The 24,143-nt window shown below is 34.4% G+C and overlaps 3 protein-coding genes across 5 annotated transcripts in view; all 3 read left to right on the top strand.

The window, feature by feature from the left end:
* The first annotated feature begins 373 nt into the window (after positions 1-373).
* On the top strand, positions 374-11,702 carry rpp14 (ribonuclease P/MRP 14 subunit). 2 transcript variants are annotated; one of them, XM_057844897.1, is made up of 6 exons: positions 374-474; positions 3,797-3,883; positions 3,953-4,037; positions 4,115-4,191; positions 4,254-4,332; positions 11,556-11,702. In XM_057844897.1, the coding sequence occupies exons 2-6, from the start codon at positions 3,798-3,800 to the stop codon at positions 11,610-11,612; spliced, it is 384 nt and encodes a 127-aa protein (XP_057700880.1). In that variant the 5' UTR covers positions 374-474; position 3,797; the 3' UTR covers positions 11,613-11,702. The 2 variants fall into 2 exon arrangements, with proteins under 2 accessions (XP_057700880.1, XP_057700879.1); XM_057844896.1 differs by having other exon boundaries at positions 385-474; positions 3,782-3,883.
* LOC130921245 (hydroxyacyl-thioester dehydratase type 2, mitochondrial-like) lies at positions 11,628-12,124 on the top strand. Its single transcript, XM_057844895.1, has one exon. The coding sequence runs from the start codon at positions 11,628-11,630 to the stop codon at positions 12,078-12,080; it is 453 nt and encodes a 150-aa protein (XP_057700878.1). The 3' UTR covers positions 12,081-12,124.
* A 1,201-nt stretch (positions 12,125-13,325) lies between these two features.
* The window catches only part of pxk (PX domain containing serine/threonine kinase), a 36,442-nt gene continuing 25,624 nt past the window's right edge, over positions 13,326-24,143 (top strand). The window contains exons 1-4 of one of the 2 annotated variants that reach the window (XM_057844892.1): positions 13,326-13,774; positions 16,234-16,284; positions 16,357-16,404; positions 22,587-22,773. In XM_057844892.1, the coding sequence (XP_057700875.1) occupies positions 13,670-13,774; positions 16,234-16,284; positions 16,357-16,404; positions 22,587-22,773 (391 nt within the window). In that variant the 5' untranslated portion in view covers positions 13,326-13,669. The remainder of the gene's footprint in view (positions 13,775-16,233; positions 16,285-16,356; positions 16,405-22,586; positions 22,774-24,143) is intronic. The other variant, XM_057844891.1, reaches the window with a different exon arrangement.

The raw sequence follows: 24,143 nt of genomic DNA on the forward strand, positions 1-24,143 counted from the left end.
GCGATTGCCTGAGTAATCACGGAAAATGCATTATAACACATTAGGTTTACAGCATATCAAAAATTATGATTTATAATGGGAGTCTGAGCCAGAACATGGTATTATTACAAGAATTTAGTGCGAATCTCCCCAACCTGTTTGCAATAAGTTAGAAATTGCAGCATGGTGCCATTTTGATGTTTACATGTTTTTTACTATCCTGGGGAAATATTAGCTCCCTGGTGTAATTTTTCCAATGCTTTGTCTTTGATGAAACACAGAAAAAAAAGCCAGAAAATGGACAGATAAAACCGACGGGTTACATTTGTTTAAAAAATAAATAAATAAATAAATAAAACATTGCAAAGACACAGTTTTAGACGCTTAACATAGGGGGCAGTATTTCACTCTCATCCACAATTGGACTCCACGAAGAAAAACAAGCGCAAATTGGAAACAAAACGTCTTTGAACTATGTAAAAGTAGCAAATGCAGGTAAGTTCATCCACATTTAAACTCATTTTTCGCACATAAAACTGTAACGTCTGAAATTTTAGGTTTAATTCATGTTAACTATGGCGTTCACCCGCTATTTGACCTCGTTTTTGGTTTCACTCTGATAGGACGTTGGTGATAAACAAATGTGCCTATCAGCTGTAATCATTCGGGTGGTTATCTCTTTTTTATTATTGCTGAAACAGTTGATAACGTTGAATAAATCTTAGAAAAGTCACGTTTCAATGTGTTGCAATAATTTTCACCGCTAATGCTTTCATGCAATGAACATTAGCGTACACCACGTACGCTAATGTGCACTTTCGTCAAACTAAATGTACGCTCTTGCAGCCACTTGCTAACCACATAAAAATATTTTATGATGAATTAAAATGGCAACAATATTAAGTGAATTGTGCAAACATTAATAATGGTTGGCAGTGGTTTAAAACTGATGGAACTAGGGCGCCGAAACAAACGGAAACGCACGTCTTCAGAACATAGTTTACGTTTGGCAGATTCGTCACTTTTTAAGCGAATTAAATTCGTGGATACTTTTCGATATTTGATTTGTTTATATCGAAACCGTAAATGTACCACTTGACGTTTCTGTGAGCGCAAGTAGGTTTTAATGGAAGACACGAATCGGTAAATGACTTTAATGCTAACGTTTGGCAGATTCGTTACTTTTGATCCGAATAAAAAAAAAAAAACCCAAAAAAAAAATACTCTAACTCTATTTTGGGATATTTTCGTTATTTATTAATTGTTGAAACCGTCAATATACCATTTAACTCAGCTTCTGTGAGCGCAAATAGGTTTACTGGGAAAACAAGACAACTTGTACGTTAAATATATTCTATTTTAGGGCTGCAGCTATCGATTATTTTAGTATTCGATTAATCGACGAACTAGTTAGTTTGAATAATCGAGTAATCGGATAAGGAACATAGAAAATTAAAATACCTGAACTGAGCCTCAAACGGTCTAAACTTTTTTTTTTTTTTTCTTCAAAATGAGGATCTATGTACTACAAACCAACAATTGGCTAACTTGCATAGCAAAGTCCGCTAGCTTAAATGCTATAAAATGCTGTGTTTTTTTTTTTTATAAAGCTCTTAACAAATGGTTCAGACACATATTTCGACAAAATAACGACTAAATATACCTATAAACTAAATTACGAATGGATTAAAAAACATTAGCTCAAACAAAAACTTGGTTTATGTTGGTCTTAACAGGGAGCAGTTGGATTCAGCCATGTGAAATGAGGTAGACCAGAGGGCAGTGTATCCACCCTAATCAATATAACTAAATCCAAACACTCAAAATTATCCATTACAACGCCACTTTAGTTAAATGAATACTCGAAGCAGCAAAATTTAATTTGAATATTTTTTTTGTAATCGAATACTCGAGTTAACTGATTAATCGTTGCAGCACTACTCTATTTTTTTATTTTGTGTGTGTGTGTATTTATTTAGTATTGAGACAGTTTTAAAATGTACATTAATACCATAAGTGGATTTTAAGGGGAAGGGGGGCAGGCCCCCTGGTGTTGGAATAGCCGATTAATCGATGAACTATTTATTTTGAATAATCGAGTAATCGGATAAGGAACATAAAAAATTAAAATACCTGAGCTGAGCCTCACACGGAATATAAAAAAAGAGGATCTATGTACAACAAAAGAACAATTGACAAACTTCCATAGCAAAAGTCCACTAGCTTAAATGCTATAAAATGCTAACGCTTTTTTACAATGCTCTTAACAAACGGCACACACATATTCTCACAAAAAAATGACCAAATATACTTTTGAGCTAAATTACGAAAGCATTAAAAAAAAATCATTAGCTCAAATAAAAACTTGGCTTATGTTGGTCTTAACAGGGAGCAGATGGATTCAGCCATGTAAAAAGTGACTAGAGGGCCGTGTATCCACCCAAATCAATGAAAATAAATGCAAACGGTTTCAAAACAAACCATTACAACGCCACTTTAATTAAACAAACACTCGAAGCAACAAAATTTAATTTGAATATTTTTTTCTAATCGAATACTCGAGTTAACTGATTAATCGTTGCAGCACTACTCTATTTTTTTATTTTGTGTGTGTAGTTATTTAGTATTGAGACAGTTTTAAAATGTAAATTAATACCATAAGTGGATTTTAAGGGGAGGGGGGCAGGCCCCCCTGGTGGCCGAAAAGTGTCATTGCATGTAATTGACTTTCCTATATCTATATAAAAGTTGTAAAGCAATAAAACGGCAACAAAAATGAATGAAATGAACAAAAAAAAAAAAATTATAATGGGTCGAAATTATTTTTGAGCACCTTAGACAGTCATTTGCTTTGCATATAATTGAATATATATATATATATATATATATATATATATATATATATATACACACATACATATTAGAGAAAAAATATTTTTTTAAATGATTTTTTTTTTTTTTTTGATTGAAGAAACTTTTTGGGGGATTGAATGATTTAGACACAAATGTCCTAATCATAATATGGCCCAAACACAAAAAGGATTGCTTCAATCAAAGAAAACTTTTTCAATGAAAAATCAAGTGTTCAAATGTACATTTTTCAATTTCAAATATTTTTTCGTATGATTGAAAATTTTCTATTTTTGATTGAAGTGAGTTTTCTTTTTGAAAATCTATATATTTTTTTAAGCAACTTATTTTTTGATTGAACAATCGAGAAAAATGTCCTAGCCAGAATGTGACCCAAACACAAATCAACATTACTTCAATCAAAAAGTTGCCTCAATCCAAAAAAAGAACTTGACTTAAATAAAAAATCAAAGAAAAATAGCTTTCACATGCAGTTTTTTGAGTTTCAAATTTATTTTTGCATTCAAACACTTTTTTTTTTTTTTTTTTTTTTTTTTTTAATGAAGCGACTTTTTTTGGTTGAAAATATATATTTTAATTGAAGCAACTTTTTTTTTGGATTGAATAATAAAGACACAAATCGACCTCCATATGGCTCCGCCCAGGGGACACAATTTTTGACTGGGGTAACTACATTGGCATGACACCGGCGGGCATACCAAATTCAATTGATGACGATCTTGGCGAAAAGTATTGCCTAAGCAGCTTGATTTAGAATTCCCCTCAAGAATGATGGGAGACAAAAAACGCTCATTGTTAACTTATTATTATAAATATTCTTGTGAGTTAATTTTATTGCTGACAGTACGTTTTGGGGTCATCAACATGTTGTGCCCCCCCTGCCCGAAAAGTCAAACACCGCCTATGATTAATACTCGTTTTAACACAACAGCTGATACGTCAATAGGATGAAGACCGAGAATGAGGACTACCCGGTTTACCAAAGCATCGTGTTGAAGGATGCCGCGCCTTATCAGTACATGAAAGTCTGCCTGTAAGTAAAAAAATGCTCGAAATGTACTTAATAACTTGTGTATAATATTTTTTTATATTGTTCCTGAAGAGAGTTGGAGAATAAATCAACCAAAGTGATTGCGGTTGACTTCAAGCAGTTCATCATCACTGGATTGAAGAGTCTCCATGGAGAGGTAATGTTTTTAGCGAGTTCCAAATCTAAACATTTCCGTAGAAAAATTAGATGTCTGAGCAAATTTATGCACCTCAGGTGGGTGCGGCGTTGCAGTTTGATGTCCTGAAATACGACGAAGATACCCTCACTGCTTTTCTGCGTGTATCCAAAAGGTGAGCGAGCAGAACTGTCAATAACGTGGCTGTTTTTTTTCATGTATTTTTTTCTTTTTTAGTGGTTTGGTGAAGCTGTGGAGCTCATTGACTCTGCTGGGCCGCTACAATAAGCAGAGCTGCGCCTTTCGAGTGTTGCAGGTACAATAACTACGAAATGTGAAGTTTGCAAGATAATATGCTTTCTTTGAGGACTACAAAAAAATCAAAAGACTTTAAATGATGAATCTAAAAATTACTAGCACAAGTTTTTTGTCATTTTTATGATTAGAAAAGTTTATATTTTCAAAAAATAATAATAACTATGAATCGACAAATGTAAAATAAATGCAACAGAATGCTTTTCTCCTATTGTTTTTTATTTTTAGAAATGTAAAAACAAATTTGAACAATAAAAGATTTCCCCATCCAAACACTAAAATGATATTTCATGTTTTTTTTCTTGTGATTTTTAAAAATGGCAAATGAATTTTTTTGTTAAAAATGTTTTTAAAATGACAAACAAAATTAGGAAAATATTGCGAGTTAAGAGGGTAAAAAAAGAAGATTTGGAGAATTTTAAGATTTAGGTCCAGCAACAATAATTCATCAACTATAAAAATTGTGACGAAAATGACAAGAATTGGATAATTCTTTTTTGAATTGTAATATGATTTGTAAATAAATTAACATTTTAAATTAAATATAAAAAATAGAAAAATAATTTCAAAAATAACAGATTTCCCATCCAAATACTAAAACGATATTTCATGTTTTTTTCCTCGTGATTTTTTAAAAATGGCTTCTGATTTTTTTTTTTTTTTTGTTAAAAATGTTTTAAAAATGAAAACAATAATTAGGAAAATATTGAGAGTTAAGAGGGTCAAAAAAATGAAGATTTGGAGAATTTTAAGATTTGGGTCCAGCAACTATTAAAATTGTGACGAAAATGAAAAGAATTGGATAATTATTATTTTTTTATTGTAATATGATTTGTAAATAAATTAACATTGTAAATTAAATATAAAAAAATAGAAAAATAATTTCAAAAATAAAAGATTTCCCATCCAAATACTAAAACGATATTTCATGTATTTTTCGTCGTGATTTCTTAAAAATGGCTTCTGAATTTTTTTGTTAAAAATGTTTTAAAAATGACAAACAAAATTAGGAAAATATTGAGAGTTGAGAGGGTAAAAAAAAGAAGATTTGGAGAATTTTAAGATTTAGGTCCAGCAACAATAATTCATAAACTATAAAAATTGTGACGAAAATGAAAAGAATTGGATAATCATTTTTTTATTTTATTTTATTTTTTTATTGTAATATGATTTGTAAATAAACATTTTAAATTAAATGTAAAAAATAGAAAAATAATTTCAAAAATAAAAGATTTCCTATCCAAATACTAAAATGATATATCATGTTTTTTTCCTCATGATTTTTAAAAATGGCTTCTGAATTTTTTTGTTAAAAATGTTTTTAAAATGACAAACATAATTAGGAAAATACTGAGAGTTAAGAGGGTAAAACAAAAGATGATTTAGAGAATTTTGATATTTAGGTCCAGCAACAATAATTAATCAGCTATAAAAATTGCGACGAAAATGAAAGAATTGGATAATTATTATTTTTTTATTTTATTTTATTTTTTTATTGTAATATGATTTGTAAATTAATTAACATTTTAAATTAAATATAAAAAAATAGAAAAATAATTTCAAAAATAAAAGATTTCCCATCTAAATACTGAAACGATATTTCATGTTTTTTTCCTCGTGGTTTTTTTAAAAATGTCTTCTGAATTTTTTTGTTAAAAATGTTTTTAAAATGACAAACAAAATTAGGAAAATATTGAGAGTTAAGAGGGTCAAAAAAAAAAAAAAAAAGATTTGGAGAATTTTAAGATTTAGGTCCAGCAATAATAATTCATCAACTATAAAAATTGTGACGAAAATGAAAAGAGTTGGATAATTATTTATTTATTTATTATTATTTTTTTTTATTGTAATATGATTTGTAAATTAACATTTTAAAATAAATATAAAAAAAATGAAATTAAATAAAAATGAAAAATATATTAAATGTATTCATTTTAAGTTTTATCCCCTCCTTTTTTTCTTAAATGAATGTTTTTTTAAAAAATGAAATTGTATTTACTGTTAAGATAATTGGATTCTAGCAAAAAAGAAAATACAAGAAACGATACTTATTGAGTTTTAGGCTTTTTTTTTTTTTTCATAATATGGTTACTAACTGAGAGGAAAAAATATATTTACAATTGTTCCTTTTTCTTTTGTTTTTCTAATTAAAAAAAAAAAATTAGAATACTGATCATCAATAAATAATAATAAACCAACAAATCAATATGACCAGCAGCAGAATGTGACAAAGTCATACCAGTTGTCATACTGGCTTCGCCTGCTAGCTAGAACAGCTTTTCTCCCAGTCCAGCCCAACCTTGTCATCACCCAGCGTGTATTGCGCACGTAAAACATGTACTAAATATTACAGATTTATAAATCAATGGCAATATGTGTTTCTCATAACATATTTTAGTAAAAGAGAACAAGTCTTTAAGTCCGAGCATCCCTTTAAAAATGTTCACGTTGCGTCCGCCCTTCGTGACCTCACAATGTCTCCTGGAATACGTAGTTTTTCGTGGTGCTTTCGGTTTTAAAAAAGTTCATTCCGATTTTGCGCAGAAATTCGGATTGCATCGCCAGCATAGAAACAGAACTCTTTCGCAACCCGGGGACTACCTGTATACTTATAAATAAAGATGTCCTGAACGATCGGGTCCGATCACGTCATTTTCAAAGTATCGGAATCGGCAAAAAAATATCGGAAATGCATTTTTTAAAATTTATATATATATATATATAATTTAAATCGTTTCCTAATTGTATATAACGTTACAGACATAATGTCTTACACTCATCCAGAGTAGTTTTGGCTTAACGTAGGGCTATCAAATTTATTGCGTTAATGGCGGTAATTATTTTTTCTTAATTAATCACGTTAAATAATTAACGCATGTGCTGCACGACCCACTCACGCATTGTCGCGTTCAATCTATAAAGGCGCCGTTTTACCAATATATAGAGCTAAATGCAGCGTATAAGGAGTAGAGGGAATTTAGACAGCCTTTGGAACTTTTTTAAATTTGGCTTAAGCCTTGTATTCCCTCTCTCAGCAATTAAAATTAACGTGGGAGGCAATGTGGAAAGAAAGATAGTAGTTGATCATTTTCTTAACACCATATGTTCTTTCCCAACGCAGAGTAGATATATCAATTGGTGCCCCTACGCACAGTCATGGTTGCACTTCCCATCATGCATTTGGGTTGAATGGCTGCAGTATCTTTTACTGAAAGCTCAACAAATACACTAGATGGCAATATTTAGTCACAATATACTAAGTCACATTTATCCTTTAAGAATTGCAAGTCTTTCTATCCGTGGATCCCTCTCACAGAAAGAATGTTAATAATGTAAATGCCATCTTGAGAATTTATTGTCATAAATAAACAAATACAGTACTTATGTACTGTATGTTGAATGTATATATTCGTCCGAGTTTTATTCATTTTTTTCTTAATACATTGCCAAAATGTATATGATCGGGAAAAATTATTGGGAATGACTGGAATTGAATCGGGAGCACAAAAAAAAAGCAATCGGATCGGGAAATATCGGCAGATACTCAAACTAAAACGATCGGGATCGGATCGGGAGCAAAAAAACATGATCGGGACAACCGTACTTATAAACTAAATTAAAAATGCATGAAAAAACATTTGCTTAAACAAAAACTTACCTTATGTTGGTCCTAACAGGGAGCAGCATAAATAAAACTAAATGTTAACACTTTCAAAATAAACCATTATAACGCCACTGTAATTAAACGTATCCTCATAGCAGCAAAATTTGATTTGAAGCTTTCTTTTTCCTAATCAAATAACTTAAGTTAATCAATTAATCGTTGCAGCACTACAAAACAGTAAAAAAAATAAGTTAATTAATTTGGGGTATTTTGTGTGCTTTTTTTCCCCCATTTGTTTAATTGATAAAATATTTTATAACTAAATGAAAAAATAAGAATATTTACTGTTAAGAGGATTTTGGATAGTTTTTAGCTCAACAATGTCTCCAAATTAGGGCTGTCCCAAACGACTAATTTCCTCCCGATTAGTCAGCCGAGTATTTTTACGATTAGTCGACTAATCTAATAATTTTTGTTGTTGTTTTGTTTTGTTTTGCTACTTTAATAATGACATTTTTGTTGAAGCTTATTAATTCACAAAAAACATTTTGGAACACCTACATTCTTTATTAATGTATAAATAAATAACAAATCAATATAACAAATATTAATAATAATAATAATAATAAATCACAAACAATGAGGTCAAATGATGCTAGCATTAACTAGTGCAAAAAAATGTAAACAGAAACACTGAGACTTCACCTCTTTAACAGGAGTCAAAACAATTCTTACTCTTTTTGTGGTATGTCATTGTCTATATTGTTCTAAATGTTAAAATGAATTGCAATGTCCCAGACAACCATTTTCAGAATACTTTGTGTGTGAGTTCAGATGCTTTTTCTGGTGCGCATTCCGGATTTTTGGTGGAGAAGAAAAACTGTTCCTTTTGTTTTAACCTAAAAATAGATAAAATAGAGGGCACACTGAAATATTACCACAACTATTTTGAATGAGAGGCACACATACTGACAGTAACAAAAATTAAATATATAGTATTAATTTTATAGTATACTACTATACGTATATATACAATGATACTTTATAATATAAAGTGACTAACATTAGTGCAATCATGGATTACAGTAAGCAGGCCAGTGCTCTTTCCATATATATATTTCATTATATTATGTATGTACAGGATGTATGGATATATTTTCCCCAAGTGGGAGCTTCCATGATCCTAATAAAAAAAAGATATAAATATATATACTAGGCCTGAACGATATTGGAAAAAACTATTGTTGCGATTTTTTTGAGGTGTGCAATATATTGCGATATTATATTGCAATAGTAATAAATTTAAAAAAAAAAAAATATATATATATATATATTTTTTTTTTTTTTTTTAAAGAAATGTTCACTAGATGACTTGAATAGCTGTTTGGAAATACTTTGCATGACACACCGTGACCACAGTGTATTCATATAATACCATTTCATTAGTGAATGATTAAGATTGCTGTATGAAGGGATCCAGGAAGCCATGTCTGCTCAAAATAGATAATTTATTGAACACAATATTTGACACTTCAACAGCAGCAAATATATTACATGACAAATAAAAGAGCAGGTGCATTTGTCCCCCAAGTTTTTGACAAAATATAACAATAAATAAAAACTTCTGTAAAATAACAACAAAGTTGTAAACATATTTGAACAAAAATATTAAATATGACAAATAAGAGTTGTTCACAAACTATAACAATAAAAACCTTAGTAAAAAACAATAAAGTTGTCAACATATTTGAACTTAAATATTAAATCTGTCAAATAAAAGTGCAAGTGCATTAATCCCCTGAGTTGTTTGCACAAAATATAACAATATAAAACTGTAAAACTGCAACAAAGTTTTAAAAATATTTGAACAAAAATATTAAGTATCAAAACTTTATGTGCAGCTGTACCATAGTTATTTGAAAAATACGATTTACAATTAATTTAAATATAAAATAAACAGAAACTCAATTGAACTTGTAAATAATTGAACTGAATAACTGCAAATAACTGTGATGAATAACAGAACCATTTTAACTCCCAAATTTCCTGCCTTCCTGATAGCTGTCACATGAATAAAAAGAAAAGACATTCCTGCAGCTGTGTTATGTATTTGTCTGCATATCGTCCACCTTCCTTGCTCAGCAATTCTCAACTGGGTCTCATAGGTTTTTGGCCAAGACTACTAGTTTATCCACCATTGCAGGCTTGAGACAAGAACGTTGGCAAGTAACAATGTTCCCACCTGGACTAAAAAGCCTCTGATGGGAGGCTCGTAGCAGGAATGCATAGATACCTGCGTTTTAAATGGTCCCACATGTTCGACGGATTACTTCTTGTTGAGGCAACCAAGGCGAGGCACTGTCAACAGGGCTGTTTTTTGTTCCTTATATTCTTGTCGATAGCCAAAATACTTCCAAAACTCCTTTTGGAGACAGTCTTCCCTATTCAACGTGTTGCTTGCTTTCACTTTGAAAACGGCCCCTCCTCCCTCCATTCCGCTGTAGCAGGGGTGGGGAGGAGCCGATGACTGCGAGCTGGAGGGAATGAGAGGCTGTGCGCTCTCCTTCCCGCTCCTTCCTCAAAACAAACGTTAGTGGATTAAAAAAAGTGAAATGAAAAAACTATCGCACGTCCTTGCGATGGGACTATTGCGCATGCGCACATCGCGATGGCGATGTTTAAACGATATATCGTTCAGGCCTAATATATACATTAATTATTTTATGAAATAAAAATGTACGTTGATACGACGGACATAAAGGTAACTTCCATTTTAAAAATGGTTAGAAAGTTGTATGGACTTACAATCCGCTAGCTTGTTGTTTCTTGTTGTCTTGGAAAATTATACTTGGGTGACGGTGCTTCAAGTGTTCGTTCATAGCCGACCTGCTACCGTGGTATGCGAGCTCAGCTTAGCAAAGAGTACACACAGTGGCACCCTCTATATTTTCCTTGAAATTATTCCAGGCTCTGGCTATTCTGGTCCCCTTTTTTTGGCTTTATGCCACTTTCATGTTTCACTAATTCTGCCCTTCTTGGTAATTGGCGGTGTTTTCAACTCCTCGCCATAGTGAGGCGTGAACCGGCGATTCACTTGGCTCGTTGTTGTCGGTTCGTCTGGGTTCGTCCGATTTCCTCTTCAGGAAGGCGGCGGCGTGCATAAAAACACAGAGAGGCGTCGGATGGCTCTTTATGGATACTTTTATTGTCCAAAACAAAAACGCAGGGGCTGCAGCCACTGCGCTCCGCTCGACCCGTGCACTTTCCAAACTCACTGATCTCACTCCCTCTGTTTCGCTCCCTCTCTCTCGCTCGCCCACTTTCTTCCTCTTTGCTCAATCTGACAATGCCGGTCAAATTGAAATAACAGCGGCCCCCTTGGGGTAGTTAGTAACAACCGCTTGCATCGCGAGCGCCCGCCATTCTAAACTTTATCAGCATGTAATTTTTTTTTTTTTAACCCGTCAATACCCGTCGACGGTATGTTTTGCCCGTCGACGTATTTACGTCATCGACAACGTCGACTAGTCGGGACAGCTCTACTCCAAATCATTCATCAACTGTCAAAATCATTATTAATCCATTAGTTCATCAATAAAAATTGTGAATTTTTCATTCAGGTGTCACCGTTCCTGCTGTCGCTGACCGGAAACAGCCGCGAGCTGCAGCTGGACTGACGAACGCCACGAAAAATGTGGAATCGGGTTCGAACTCTATTCCCTTGCTCCGTCTTGACATCCGCTGTGCGGCGGCTCCACGTGGGCCAACGTGTCTCCCTCACTAAAGCCTTCACGGCCCGTCACGTGGAACTCTTCGCCGAGCTGACTGGTGACACCAACCCGCTACACATGGACGCCGCCTACGCCGCCGCCACCGCTTTCGAGAAGCCGGTGGTCCACGGCGTCCTGGTCAACGGGCTGATTTCAGCCGTGCTGGGCGTCCACGTCCCAGGCTGCGTCCTCCTATACCAGGAGATTCGTTTCCCAGCGCCGCTTTTCATCGGAGAGGAGGTTCTTGCCGAAGCGGAGATACGCAAAATCAAGATGTCCTTCGCCTTCATCGGCGTGACGTGTTCCGTCAAGGATAAAGTGGTGATGGAGGGCGAGGTGATGGTGATGATGCCTGAGGAGCAGCAAGTCAAGTGATGGCACTTCACCCATCATGTTTCTGGCCTACTTTAGGAAATAAAGTCTTTTGTCATTCATTCATTATCGACTATTATTTATGCCCTATATACAGCTCCTAGCAAAAAGTATGGAATCACCAGTCTCTGACAAGCACTCACTCAGACATTTTATCATGTAGAACAAACTGATAAAAAGGTTGAAAAAATAATGCATTAGTTCAAAAGTGCAGCTCTTTAACATTGAGAAAAACTAAAAGAAATGAATAAAAAACATTGTGTTGGTCAGTAAATGTTACTTTTATAGAGCAAGTGCAGGGAAATATATATGGAATCACTCCATTCTGAGGAGAAACAAACAAAGAAATAACAATCAAAACACATCTCTAGTATTTAGTAGCACCACCTCTAGCTTTTATGACAGTTTGCGGTCTCTGAGGCATGGACTTGATGAGTATTCTTCATCAATTTGGTGCCAACTCTGATTGCAGTTGCCAGATCATCCTTGCAACTTTCAATTTCCACCACAGGTTTTCAATAGGGTTGAGATCTGGGCTATTTGCAGGCCATGACATTGACTGGATGAGTCTTCAAGGAATGCTTTAACAGATTTAGCTCTGTGGCATGATGCATTGTCATCTTGGAAAATGACATTTTCAAATGAAGGGATAAGAAAGCTGTCTAAAATTTAAATGTAAACTTGTGCATTTATTGAAGATTTAACCACAGTCATCTCCCCAGTGCCTTTGCCTGACATGCAGGATGCAGCCCCATATCATCAAGGACTGAGGGGATTTTGATGTTTTCTTCAGGCAGTCATCTTTGTAAATCTCACTGGAACAGCACCAGACAAAAGTTCCAGCATCATCACCTTGCCAAGAGTCAATAATCTGCATTGGACAAGGTAATGATGCCAGAACTTTAAGTACGTAAGTAAGTACATCACAGTAAAGTTAAAAAAAAAAAAAAAAAAAAAAAAAGGGGGGGGGGTGAAACTTGGTAAGCTATTATTATGTTTTAGTTTATATTTGTCAAACATATTTACATTCTTTTTATTTATATTTTAAAAGAATTCTTTTAAAATGTTTTGAAAACTAAAATCCCAAAAATTTCTCTTCGTTACACACGCAATCATACACTTGCATAGTAACTAGTTGTTAAAAAGTTAGTTAAAAATTAAAATTAACTCTTATTTTTTTATTGAAGGTACCAGACCTGCCTATTAAAAAAAGATTTTCGTTAAATTAAAAAAAGATATTGTTTATCTTGTGTATTTCATTTTTATTTTAGAAGGAAAACTATAAACATTTTATTTTAAAATTCTCTTTCAAATATTAATTAAATTGGGATTTCTGTTGTACTCGATGAAAGCAGATTGTTTTAAAATGATTATATTTTCTTCCTGCAGGTGGCGGTAAAGCGCCCTCCCCCGTTGTTGCGCCATCTCCGTTTAGCTCACATTTCACGCGAAGAAGCAGCTTTGACTCCTCATTACGCTGAAGCGAAACTGCTCGCACTCTCTAGCCGAGCTCCAGCTCTTCATTCTCGGCGACGACACGCAACCAACCTCGGGCGTCACTTTCCCCGGCTCGCATCCTCCCGAAGTCCGGGATGGCTTTCCTGGCGAAGCCTACTCCCGGCAGGCTGCCGCTGCTGGACGACACCGTCCCGCTGACTGCGTCTATCGAAGCCAGCCAGAACCTCCAATCCCACACGGTGAGCGTCACCTTTCCTACCGGTGCGAGTCAGCCTAGTGTCCGCGTCTTGCGCAAAACAGGTCGGCGTTCAGCTCGGACGAACGCCCGGGGACGCGTCGGGTCTTCCGCTTGACGGTGGTTCCGTTTTCGGACACAGTTATTTGCGGTTGCATTTTCTGATTATTAGCATAGAAAAACACAGCCCCCGTGGCTTTGGCTTATGAGGGAGTTTTTTTGCGGTTGCGGTTGAATTACCGCCACCGTGATGAAGCAATTTCCCGGAAGCTTCTGTAGCAAATTAAAAAGAATTTTAGTGCTGACTGTGACTCACGGCCCATTGATATTTGATTGGCGGGAATTTTTCCAGAATTATTAGGCGACATAACACACATTCGACATGAAACGCAAACGTAACATAAAGAAATGACGTTTAGTTTTGTGTATTAAATATCCCGTGTCCGATAATGGACGCAGGGTCTGACTGATTGTTGTTGACAAGATTCCGCCCAGGATCAGCTGAGGCTGACAGTTAGCTTAGCATGCTAACGATAGATGCCAATGCTGTTTGTTTTTCCTCATTCAAGGATTTATTCTCACAAACCGTGACTGAAGCAAACGGGTTTTGACGTGTTTCGATGGGGTGTGTAAACATGAGGTACACCTACTCAAGACAGCCAATTGGAAAGCAGAAGAATTTTGATACTGCCCTCCCTCAGTATTTAATAGTTGCTATGGACGGTGATAGACGTCCATTTATACTAGGGAGGGATGGCAGTGATATTGGCCAATGATTAGGATTTTTTTCATTAAATTTTTCATCAATATTTTTAAAGGTAAAAACAATGTAATCATTGGACTTATTTATGTAGTTTTGTTTTTATTTCACAAGATTAAATAAAAACAAAAAAGGGAAAAAAAACGGTCTTGATTTTTGTTTTAAAATGTTCTTAATGCTGAGGAAACTAAATAAAATAAAAAGAATAACTATAGACTTCATAATGTATTGACGAGGGCGATAAATAGGGTCCTGCATTGTTGGCGAGGCCGTCAAAGTTGACCGTGTGAAAACAGTCTCGATTCTTGCTTAAAAGCAAAAAAAAAAAACGTGCAGTTAGCATTTATTTTACGTAAATATGTCAAAGTACAATGCTACACTGTTAGTGAATGTAGCTAGCAGTCACCTTATGTAAACTGAGCTTTTCTGGTGAAAATTCTTGTGAATAAATGCTTAAATCCCCGAATTCTTTATAGATATGGACGGAAAACAGCCTTGATTCTTGGTTAAAAGGAAACAAAACACAAAAAAAACGTGCAATTAGCATTTATTTTATGTAAATATTGATTCTTTTTCACGAAGTACCAAGCGGCCGTCTGATGTAAACTGAGCTTTTCTGGTGAAAATTCTTGTGAATAAATGCTTAAATCCCTGAATTCCTTAGAGATATCGACGTAAAACGGTCTCGATTCTTGTTTAAACGCAAAAAAAAACATGCAGTTAGCATTTATTTTACGTAAATATGTCGGAGTCCAATTCTACACTGTTGGTGAATGTAGCTAGCGGACGCCTGATGTAAACAGCTTTTCTGGTGAAAATTCTTGTGAATAAATGCATAAATCCCCGAATTTTTTATCAATATCGAGGTAAAACTGTCTCGATACTTGGTTAAAAGCAAAATAAAAACAAAAACGTGCATTTAGCATTTATTTTAAGTAAATACGTTGAAGTAAATATGTCGAAGTACAATGCTAGTCTGTTGGTGAATGTAGCTAGCGGTCGCCTTATGTAAACAGAGCTTTTCTGGTGAAAATTCTTGTGAATGGATGCATAAATCCCCGAATTCTTTATAGATATGGACGTAAAACAATCTCGATTCTTGGTTAAAGGCAAAAAACGTGCAGGTAGCATTTATTTTATGTAAATATGTCGAAGAACAATGCCAGTCTGTTTGTAAATGTAGCTAGCGGCCGCCTTATGTAAACAGCTTTTCATGTTTATTTTTATTATTTTTCCTTTTATACATTTTATTATAATAATAAAAAAACAAGTCGAAGTTAATATTTTCACATTTTTGTTCAAAGATTTTTAATTTAAGAAACAGAAAAATGAGAAAAAAACAGTGTGTTCAATTTTTTTTTTTCTCAATTTACTTTTAATTTAAAAAAAATGTTATATGCTCACCAGTCTGCTATTGGTGACGCTAGACGTCCAATCTTTTTTGACAGGGAGGGGCGAATCAAAAATGGTGGTCCTCTCGTGTCATCAATGGCGGCTAATGTGTTCAAAATCATTTTGAATTCAACAAACAAACTGTAAACGTTTTTTTCATTTTTCATTTAAAATAAAAAAAGTCGATATTTTTTGATGTCACAGCAAATGAGTTAACCGCCTATCACAGTCAATGGCAGCCAAACTTTACCTATTTGGAAAAAAAAAAAAAAGCAACATAAAACTAGATAATTGTCCTGTCTTCAAAATAGGAGTACATCATCCGAGTGCGAAGGGGCGTGTCCTCAGAGAACAGCTGGCAGGTAAGCCGAACCGATGGCGACCAGTCGACCAATCAAGGTCCTGCTTCAGCTAAATTACGTTTGTGTGCTTAGGTCATCCGGCGCTACAGTGACTTTGATGTTCTCAACAACAACCTGATGGTGAGTAAGCTTGTCTATATTAACACTATCAAAAAGGCCAAACAATCTAACCTTGTAGCCATCTTTTGTCTTGCCTTCTTTGTGATGCAATATTGGTCAAAATAACTTTGTTTTAAAAAAACACTGATTATGAAAACAGTGATAAAAGCTGCATGCATGGACAGTAGATTTTCCTTATTTTTTATACTCTGTCAAAAAAAAAAGATCGTTTAGCATAATCTCCTAAGTGATATAGTTCTAGACAAATTAATATACCATCATTTTCAGACTATAAATCGCTACTTTTTCCCTTGATTTTGAATCCTACGGCTTATAGTCTAGTGCAGCTTATTTGTTGATTTATTTGGGTTTATAAGTAACAATTTATTTGACAGCGGCGTCATAAGACTGTCACAAGACCGTCATAATTATGACATGATACAATCATTGGCATTACTGAATGCTTATGTCATTAAGTGTCATCTGGCAAGTTATGTCATTAATTCCATTTATGTCCAGCTTGGATCTTTTACATCCATTCAAAAGTGAGATGATTTGCCGGATAACACTAAATGACATCTGTTATAAGCTTTCATTAATGCTCATGACTAGGGGTGTGACAAAATATTGAAATGGTGATATATTGTGATACTTTTTATCCCAAAAGGTTAGCGATATGCTCCTACCAAGAATCGAGATATCGAGAAAAAAATAAAATAAAAAAATAAAACGGTGCTCGACGCCCAATCCATTTAGCCTGGGAGCGTTCGTTCATTCGAAATAGGGCTGCAGCTATCGATTATTTTAGTAGCCGATTAATCGATGAACTATTTATTTCGAATAATCGAGTAATTGGATCAGGAACATAAAAAATTGAAATTCCTGAGCTGAGCCTCACACCGTATATTAAAAAAAAGAGGATCAATGTCCGACAAAAGAACAATTGACAACTTGCACAGCAAAAGTCCACTAACTTAAATGCTGTAAAATGCTAACGCTTTTTTACAATGCTCTTAACAAGCGGCACACACATATTCCCACAAAAAAAAGAACCAAATACAGTGGTACCTCTACATACGATCGCTTCGACACACGAACTTTTCGACATCCGACGTAAAATTTGACTCGCCATTTGTTTCTACATCTGACGACATGCTCGAAATACGACGACAATGGCAGCACCGCAGACGAATGCACGGCGGATTTTCTTGTGTGACAAATAGTGATGCACGATAATACATTTTTCAACCGATACCGATAACCGATAATTTCCTCCTCATTCCTACCGATAACCGATAATGTAGAGCCGATAATTCTATTAAAAGATTTATGTAAAATTTTAAACAAAAGAAAATATTACTGTGCAAAAATATAATTTATTGCTCTTTTTTTTTTTCAACATAAAATACGAACAAGTCGTCAATTCCAACATCTAAATAATGACATTGTCTGACATTGTGTAATGGTTAACTTTTGGCAACAATTACTTACAGAGTAAATACCTAAGTTGCACAAAAATGCCTTTAAAAGTAAGCCATTCCTAACATAACATTAATACACTGCAGAACACACTTCCTTAAAACAAGTCAGTTTTAAGTGTAAATCTATTGGAAATAAGTTAAATTATCTGCCAGTGCTTCAGGTGCATTTCTCAGATTTCTTGGAAGAAAAATAGCTAGCTGAAAATAATCTTAGCAGCCTTATTTTAAGCAATACATTATACTTAATCCTAAAAAAAAACTTAGATGAAGAAAAGATTTTGAATATTTGTTGCTACAGAATATTATTGTTATTTCATTACAACAGGAATGTGCATATTTAAATTAATAAGTGTTAATAAGTGCCAATAAGTTTAGATTATCTACTGTGACTGTAATTGAGCAGACAAATAAGTTAAATTAATTTGAAAATGGATTGCTAATGTTATATGCTTTGTTGCACACTGTGAAAATGATTAACTCAAAAGAGCGAGATGTCATGTACCCATTCTGCAGCGCTTTGTTTACATTTGCGGCACTCACGAGTCGCGACATTCGTTTTACAGCAGCTAAACTGATAAACGGCAGTACTATTTGGATGCAGTTGGAGCTCGCATCTCCGTGCGTGTTGTTTTGTGCCTGAGTTTTGTTAAGCCGAAAATAAAGGCAGCATTATAAAGTCATCTGACCGCTCGTCATTTTACATATTGAATGCATTATTGACGGGCTGACTTCGTTTTCTCTGTTTGAATTATCATCTAACCACTGTGCCGTCATGATAAGCTTGCTTACTGGACATCACTTTTCCAAATGTAGTGGTGAAAATGTGAGTGGCATGTTTTTCATGAAGAATGGTGGTCGTATAAACTGCATTATTTTTTTATCCAGGGCTTTGGCTCTCGGGTCATTTCGGTAAAAAAAAAAAAAAAAAAAATCGTGTCTCGTCTCGGCAGCGGCTACGTTCGTACCGGATAATCCGGCCGTTTTGCCGCGGTGTATTCGGGGCCTGGCTCTGCTCACACGCCGTGAGGGAACGCTCGAGAAACCGGGGTGTTCGCCGGAGGTCCTGAAGCCGGGGAACCGGGCTCTGCCCGCCCCGCCGATGGCGAGGCGGCGGCGGCCTGCCGGACCGGCCAGAGCGGCGGGCTCCGTCGGAAGACGACTACTTGCCGACTATCGGTCTCCAGTCGTGCCGGTGTTTAGCCTTAGATGCGAGTTTACCACCCGCCTTGGGCTGCTTTCCCAAACAACCCGACTCTGTATCGTCACAAGCCCCTAGTTTAACTTAGTGTTTACAATAGCTTTAGCATTCCCGCTAGCAGCAGCAGCCTGGTATTCGTTCCAAAAATCTTTATGATGCAGTTTTAAATGGATGCTGGGTTAGTGGTTTTGAATGAGGACGCTTTCTTTCGGCCTCATGGAAGTTCTGCGGTATATGTTTCGCAAATGGCGACAGCGTCGTTTTTTTAGTAACAGCCGCCATCATATTCAACTATTTCTTGTCGTGTAACTCGGCCTCCTCAACCCCTCCTCCCTCAGGGGCTTCAGAGAGGGGAGGGGTTGAGGAGGCGGCGTGCTGAATTCTTCGGTTGTGCACATTTGGAGGCTAAATCAAGTATATAATTATCGGATTGCATTATCGGTTGAATTTTTTATTATCTGGATTATCTGTGTGACGTCATAATTGCCATTATCAGCCGATAATTATCGGCGACCGATATTATCGTGTATCTTTAATCTAAACATATGCCACTATCTAGTGTATAACAATGCAGAATGAATTTAATGAAATTCAAGTGATATTTTTCAAGTCATACAAGCTGTTATAAATGTTCACACAAGAATTCTTATTGTTTACAAGATTTTTTTTAATACCTAATGTTTAGACTGCATGTGCAATTGTTAAATTGAAAGCTGGTAAATAAATTTAATGAGAAACTGTTAATTTGTATTCCATGCATTGATTCAAATTTTCAAATTATATAACAGTTTGCTTGGGCGAATTTATCGTCATTTATCGTTATCGAGGTAAATCTGCTCAATTTATCGTGATACGTACTAAAGGCCATATCGCCCAGCCCTATGTCATATTCACAGTTGCCACTAGAGGAAAACAGTAAAGCCAAAAATTTTTTTTTGTCCCAGCCACAATTTCAGCTTCATAGATAATATTGTGTAAGTAAACATAAACACATTTTATAGACATCATGAATCAGCTGCAAAAGCAAAAAAAAAAAAAAAACACACATGAAGTAAGTCGGGAATGTGATTAATATGTGAAACTAATGACCTTTGCGATGATCCCATTGCAGGATGCCAGGAGTTTGTTTTTTTTTTTGCTGAGGTTTTTCCCGCTGACTTCCTGTTTCTCTATCGAACTCATTTCTCGAAACATGGACTGTTTTCACATTGACCATGTTTTCACTTTGACATACCACTGACTTACATCACAAAAAACACAAAATCAGGGTTTTTGCGGGTCATTCAAAACCATTAAAAGTCATAAAATGGATTCTGTCAAAATTCAGGCCTTGAAAAGCATTAAACTAAATGTTCGAGGCATTAAATATTATGTTAACTTGACATTAAAAATTTTTGTTGTCAGATCATAGAGTTTAATAATGTGTTGACGGGACACAGGGCGCGGTGCCGAATTCCCTGAATTCTTTATAGATATGGACGTAAAACGGTCTCGATTCTTTGTTAAAAGCAAAAAAAAAAAAAAAAAAATGTCGTAGTACAAAGTACTACAAAGTATGAAGTTTTTGCATATTTAATAACTCGTGGCCTGCCATTGACAACAATAGACGTCCAGTTTATTTGAACTGGCACTTTATTTGAACTGGGAGGAGTGCCTGTGAATGTTCATCTTTCAGATAGATAGCATTTATTTTTCATAAATATGTCGAAGTACAATGCCTGTCTGTTAGTGAATGTAGCTAGTGGCTGCCTTATGTAAAGAGAGCTTTTCCGTTGAAAATTCTTGCGAATAATTGCTTGAATCCACAAATTCTTCATAGATATGGACGTAAAACAGTCTCGATTCTTGGTTAAAAGTAGGGCTGTCAAACGATTAATATTTTTAATCGAGTTAATCACAGCTTAAAAATTAATCGTAATTAATCGCAATTCAAACCATCTCTAAAATATGCCATATTTTTCTGCAAATTATTGTTGGAATGGAAAGATAAGACACAAGACGGATATATACATTCAACATACAGTACACAAGTACTGTATTTGTTTATTATAACAATAAATCCACAAATGACATTATTAACATTCTTTCTGTTGAAGTGATCCATGGATAGAAAGACTTGTAGTTCTTAAAAGATAAATGTTATAGTTAAAAGTTATAGTAATTTTATATTAAAACCCCTCTTCATGTTTTCGTTTTAATAAAATTTGTAAAATTTTCAATCAAAATTAGAGTTAATATAACAAGAATGAAAATAACAATAATAAGAATAGAGTGACCACCGACTGGCCGCCATATGTAAACAGAGCTTTTCCGGTGAAAATTCTTGTGAATAAATGCTTAAATCACTGGATTCATAGATATGGACGTAAAATTGTCTCGATTCTTGGTTAAAAGCAAAAAAAAACCAAAAAAAAAACATGCTGTATCATTTATTTTACATAAATATGTCGAAGTACAAGACTAGTCTGTTAGTGAATGTAGCTAACGGCCGCCTTATACAAACGGAGCTTTTCCGGTGAAAATTCTTGCTAATAGATGCTTAAATCCCCAAATTGTTTATAGATATGGACGTAAAACAGTCTCAATTCTTGGTTAAAAGCAAAAAAAAAAAGTGCAGTTAGCATTTATTTTATGTAAATATGTCGAAGTACAAGGCTAGTCTGTTAGTGAATGTAGCTAGCGGTCGCCTTATATAAACAGAGCTTTTCTGGTGAAAATTCTTGTGAATAAATGCTGAAATCCCCAAGTTCTTTATAGATATGGATGTAAAACAGTCTCGATTCTTGGTTAAAAGCAAAAAAAAAAGTAAAGCGTGCAGTTAGCATTTATTTTATGTAAATATTGATTTTTTTTTTTTTTCACATTTCAAAATCCATTCATGGTACAAAAATATAATAATTACCCCGAATCCTCTGACAAATCATTCCTGAGACAATCCTTCCCGTTTGTATGTGGTACAGCTTTCCTACTTTTTCAACAGAAATCCGCTGTTAGATCGCTGCATGCGTGTGGTTGCTAATAGCTCCTCTTGATTTGGGTGGCCCCTACTTGAATGCGAGGCGCAGTGCATGACCCATCCGAGCGTCAATACCATTATGAAGTCTATGGTCTGATATTATCGGGTAGCCAGGTTAAGAGAACATAAGATGATTACGAGGTAAGGGAGCCGATACTATTGGCTACCTGATAATATCTGCCGATAAACACATTCTAAAATAATAACGAATAATATAGACATGGGTTTTGAGCCAATATGCATGTTGCCTTCAAAGTGAGTTAAGAAGTCCTTTGTACAAGGGCTGGTCACAGCTTAGCACAGCAGTTTTTTTCTTATTTACCATTTGATGTCTCCAAACTAAGTTGGTACTTAAGTAATATTATTTTGACGTAACACTACTTCTACGTGAGTAACATTTTTCTGCTACTCTACCCACCTCTGTAGAAGTCCAATCCATTTTAACAGTTAAAATGGATTGGACGTTTATGCCTGGCAACGGCAGCTGAAGAGTTAATGTCATGCGCAGGTGTGCGGCATCAACCTCCCGCTACCGCCCAAGAAGCTGATCGGCAATATGGACCGGGAGTTTATCGCCGAGAGGCAGCGCGGCCTGCAGGCCTACTTGGACGCCGTTACCCAGCATCCTTTGCTGTGCGCCGCCCTGCCCGTCAAGAAGTTTCTGGACCCCAACAACTATGCTGCTAATTACACAGGTGGCTTTGTTTTTTTTTAATTTCGCGTGTTCGCCATTTCAGTTGTTTTCTACGTCAAATTATTTTAAAATATTTTTTACATTTCCCTTATACGGTAATAAAAACTCCTTCCCGATTTTTTTAAGAGATGATATGATGTAAACTGCATGTTTCAAAAACACATTAATAACTGAAAGGGCAGTTTTTTTTTTTTTTTTAAGTATATGAAAAGTACACATAACCAATGTAATATAGTGACTATAAATGTACATAAACTAATAAATGTTTCAACAATTATTTCACAATGAAGCTAGTTCAGTATGTTTTACTTATTTAAAAAAATATTTAGTTGTAGTTTTGATATTTTAATTTTCTAAATGTATAATTATTAGGGCTGTCAAAATTATCGCGTAAACGGGCGGTAATTAATTTTTTAAATTAATCACGTTAAAATATTTGACGCAATTAACCAACATGCCCCGCTCAAACAGATTAAAATGACAGCTCAGGGTCATATGCACTTGTTACTTGTGTTTTTTGGAGTTTTGTCACCCTCTGTTGGCGCTTGGGTGCGACTGATTTTATTGGTTCAGCACTTTGAGAATTGTGTAATTATTGACATCAACAATGGCGAGCTACTAGTTTATTTTTTGATTGAAAATTTTACAGAGTTTATTAAAACGAAAACATTAAGAGGGGTTTTAATATAAAATTTCTATTACTTATACGAACATTTATCTTTTAAAAACTACAAGTCTTTTTATGCATGGATCGCTTTAACAGAATGTTAATGTTAATGCCATCTTGTTGATTTATTGTTATAATAAATAATTATGTACAGTATGTTGAATGTATATATCCGTCTTGTCTTTCCATTTCAACAATAATTTACAGAAAAATATGGCATATTTTATAGATAGTTTGAATTGCGATTAATTACGATCAATTAATTTTTAAGCTGTGATTAACTCGATTAAGAATCGTTTGACAGCCCTAATAATAAACATTTTTTTAAAATTGTGATGCAAATTGTGCACTTTTCAATTATGTATTAATGATTAAAACAGTTTTTTACCTCAAAATTAACAATGCATAAATTTAATCAAAATAAAATATATTTTTTTATATATTTATGAAATAAAATAATTTCAATAATTATACATACATAGTAAATATATTTTTATAGTAAATTATAACATAATTTAACATTTTTTTAATGATTCAAAAATAATTAATGGTGGTTTATTACTTATTAATATTCCTATTTAAATATATTTTTCTGTTTTAAAAGATATTTAAAAATAAAGTTTTATATTAGATACACATTACATTAAAACAGGTACATTAACAATAACAATACATGTTTTCTAATAGAATTCTCTTTTTAGTAT

The sequence above is a fragment of the Corythoichthys intestinalis genome, chromosome 9 (assembly GCF_030265065.1).
Source record: "Corythoichthys intestinalis isolate RoL2023-P3 chromosome 9, ASM3026506v1, whole genome shotgun sequence".
In the NCBI taxonomy this organism is placed as follows: Eukaryota; Metazoa; Chordata; class Actinopteri; order Syngnathiformes; family Syngnathidae; genus Corythoichthys; species Corythoichthys intestinalis.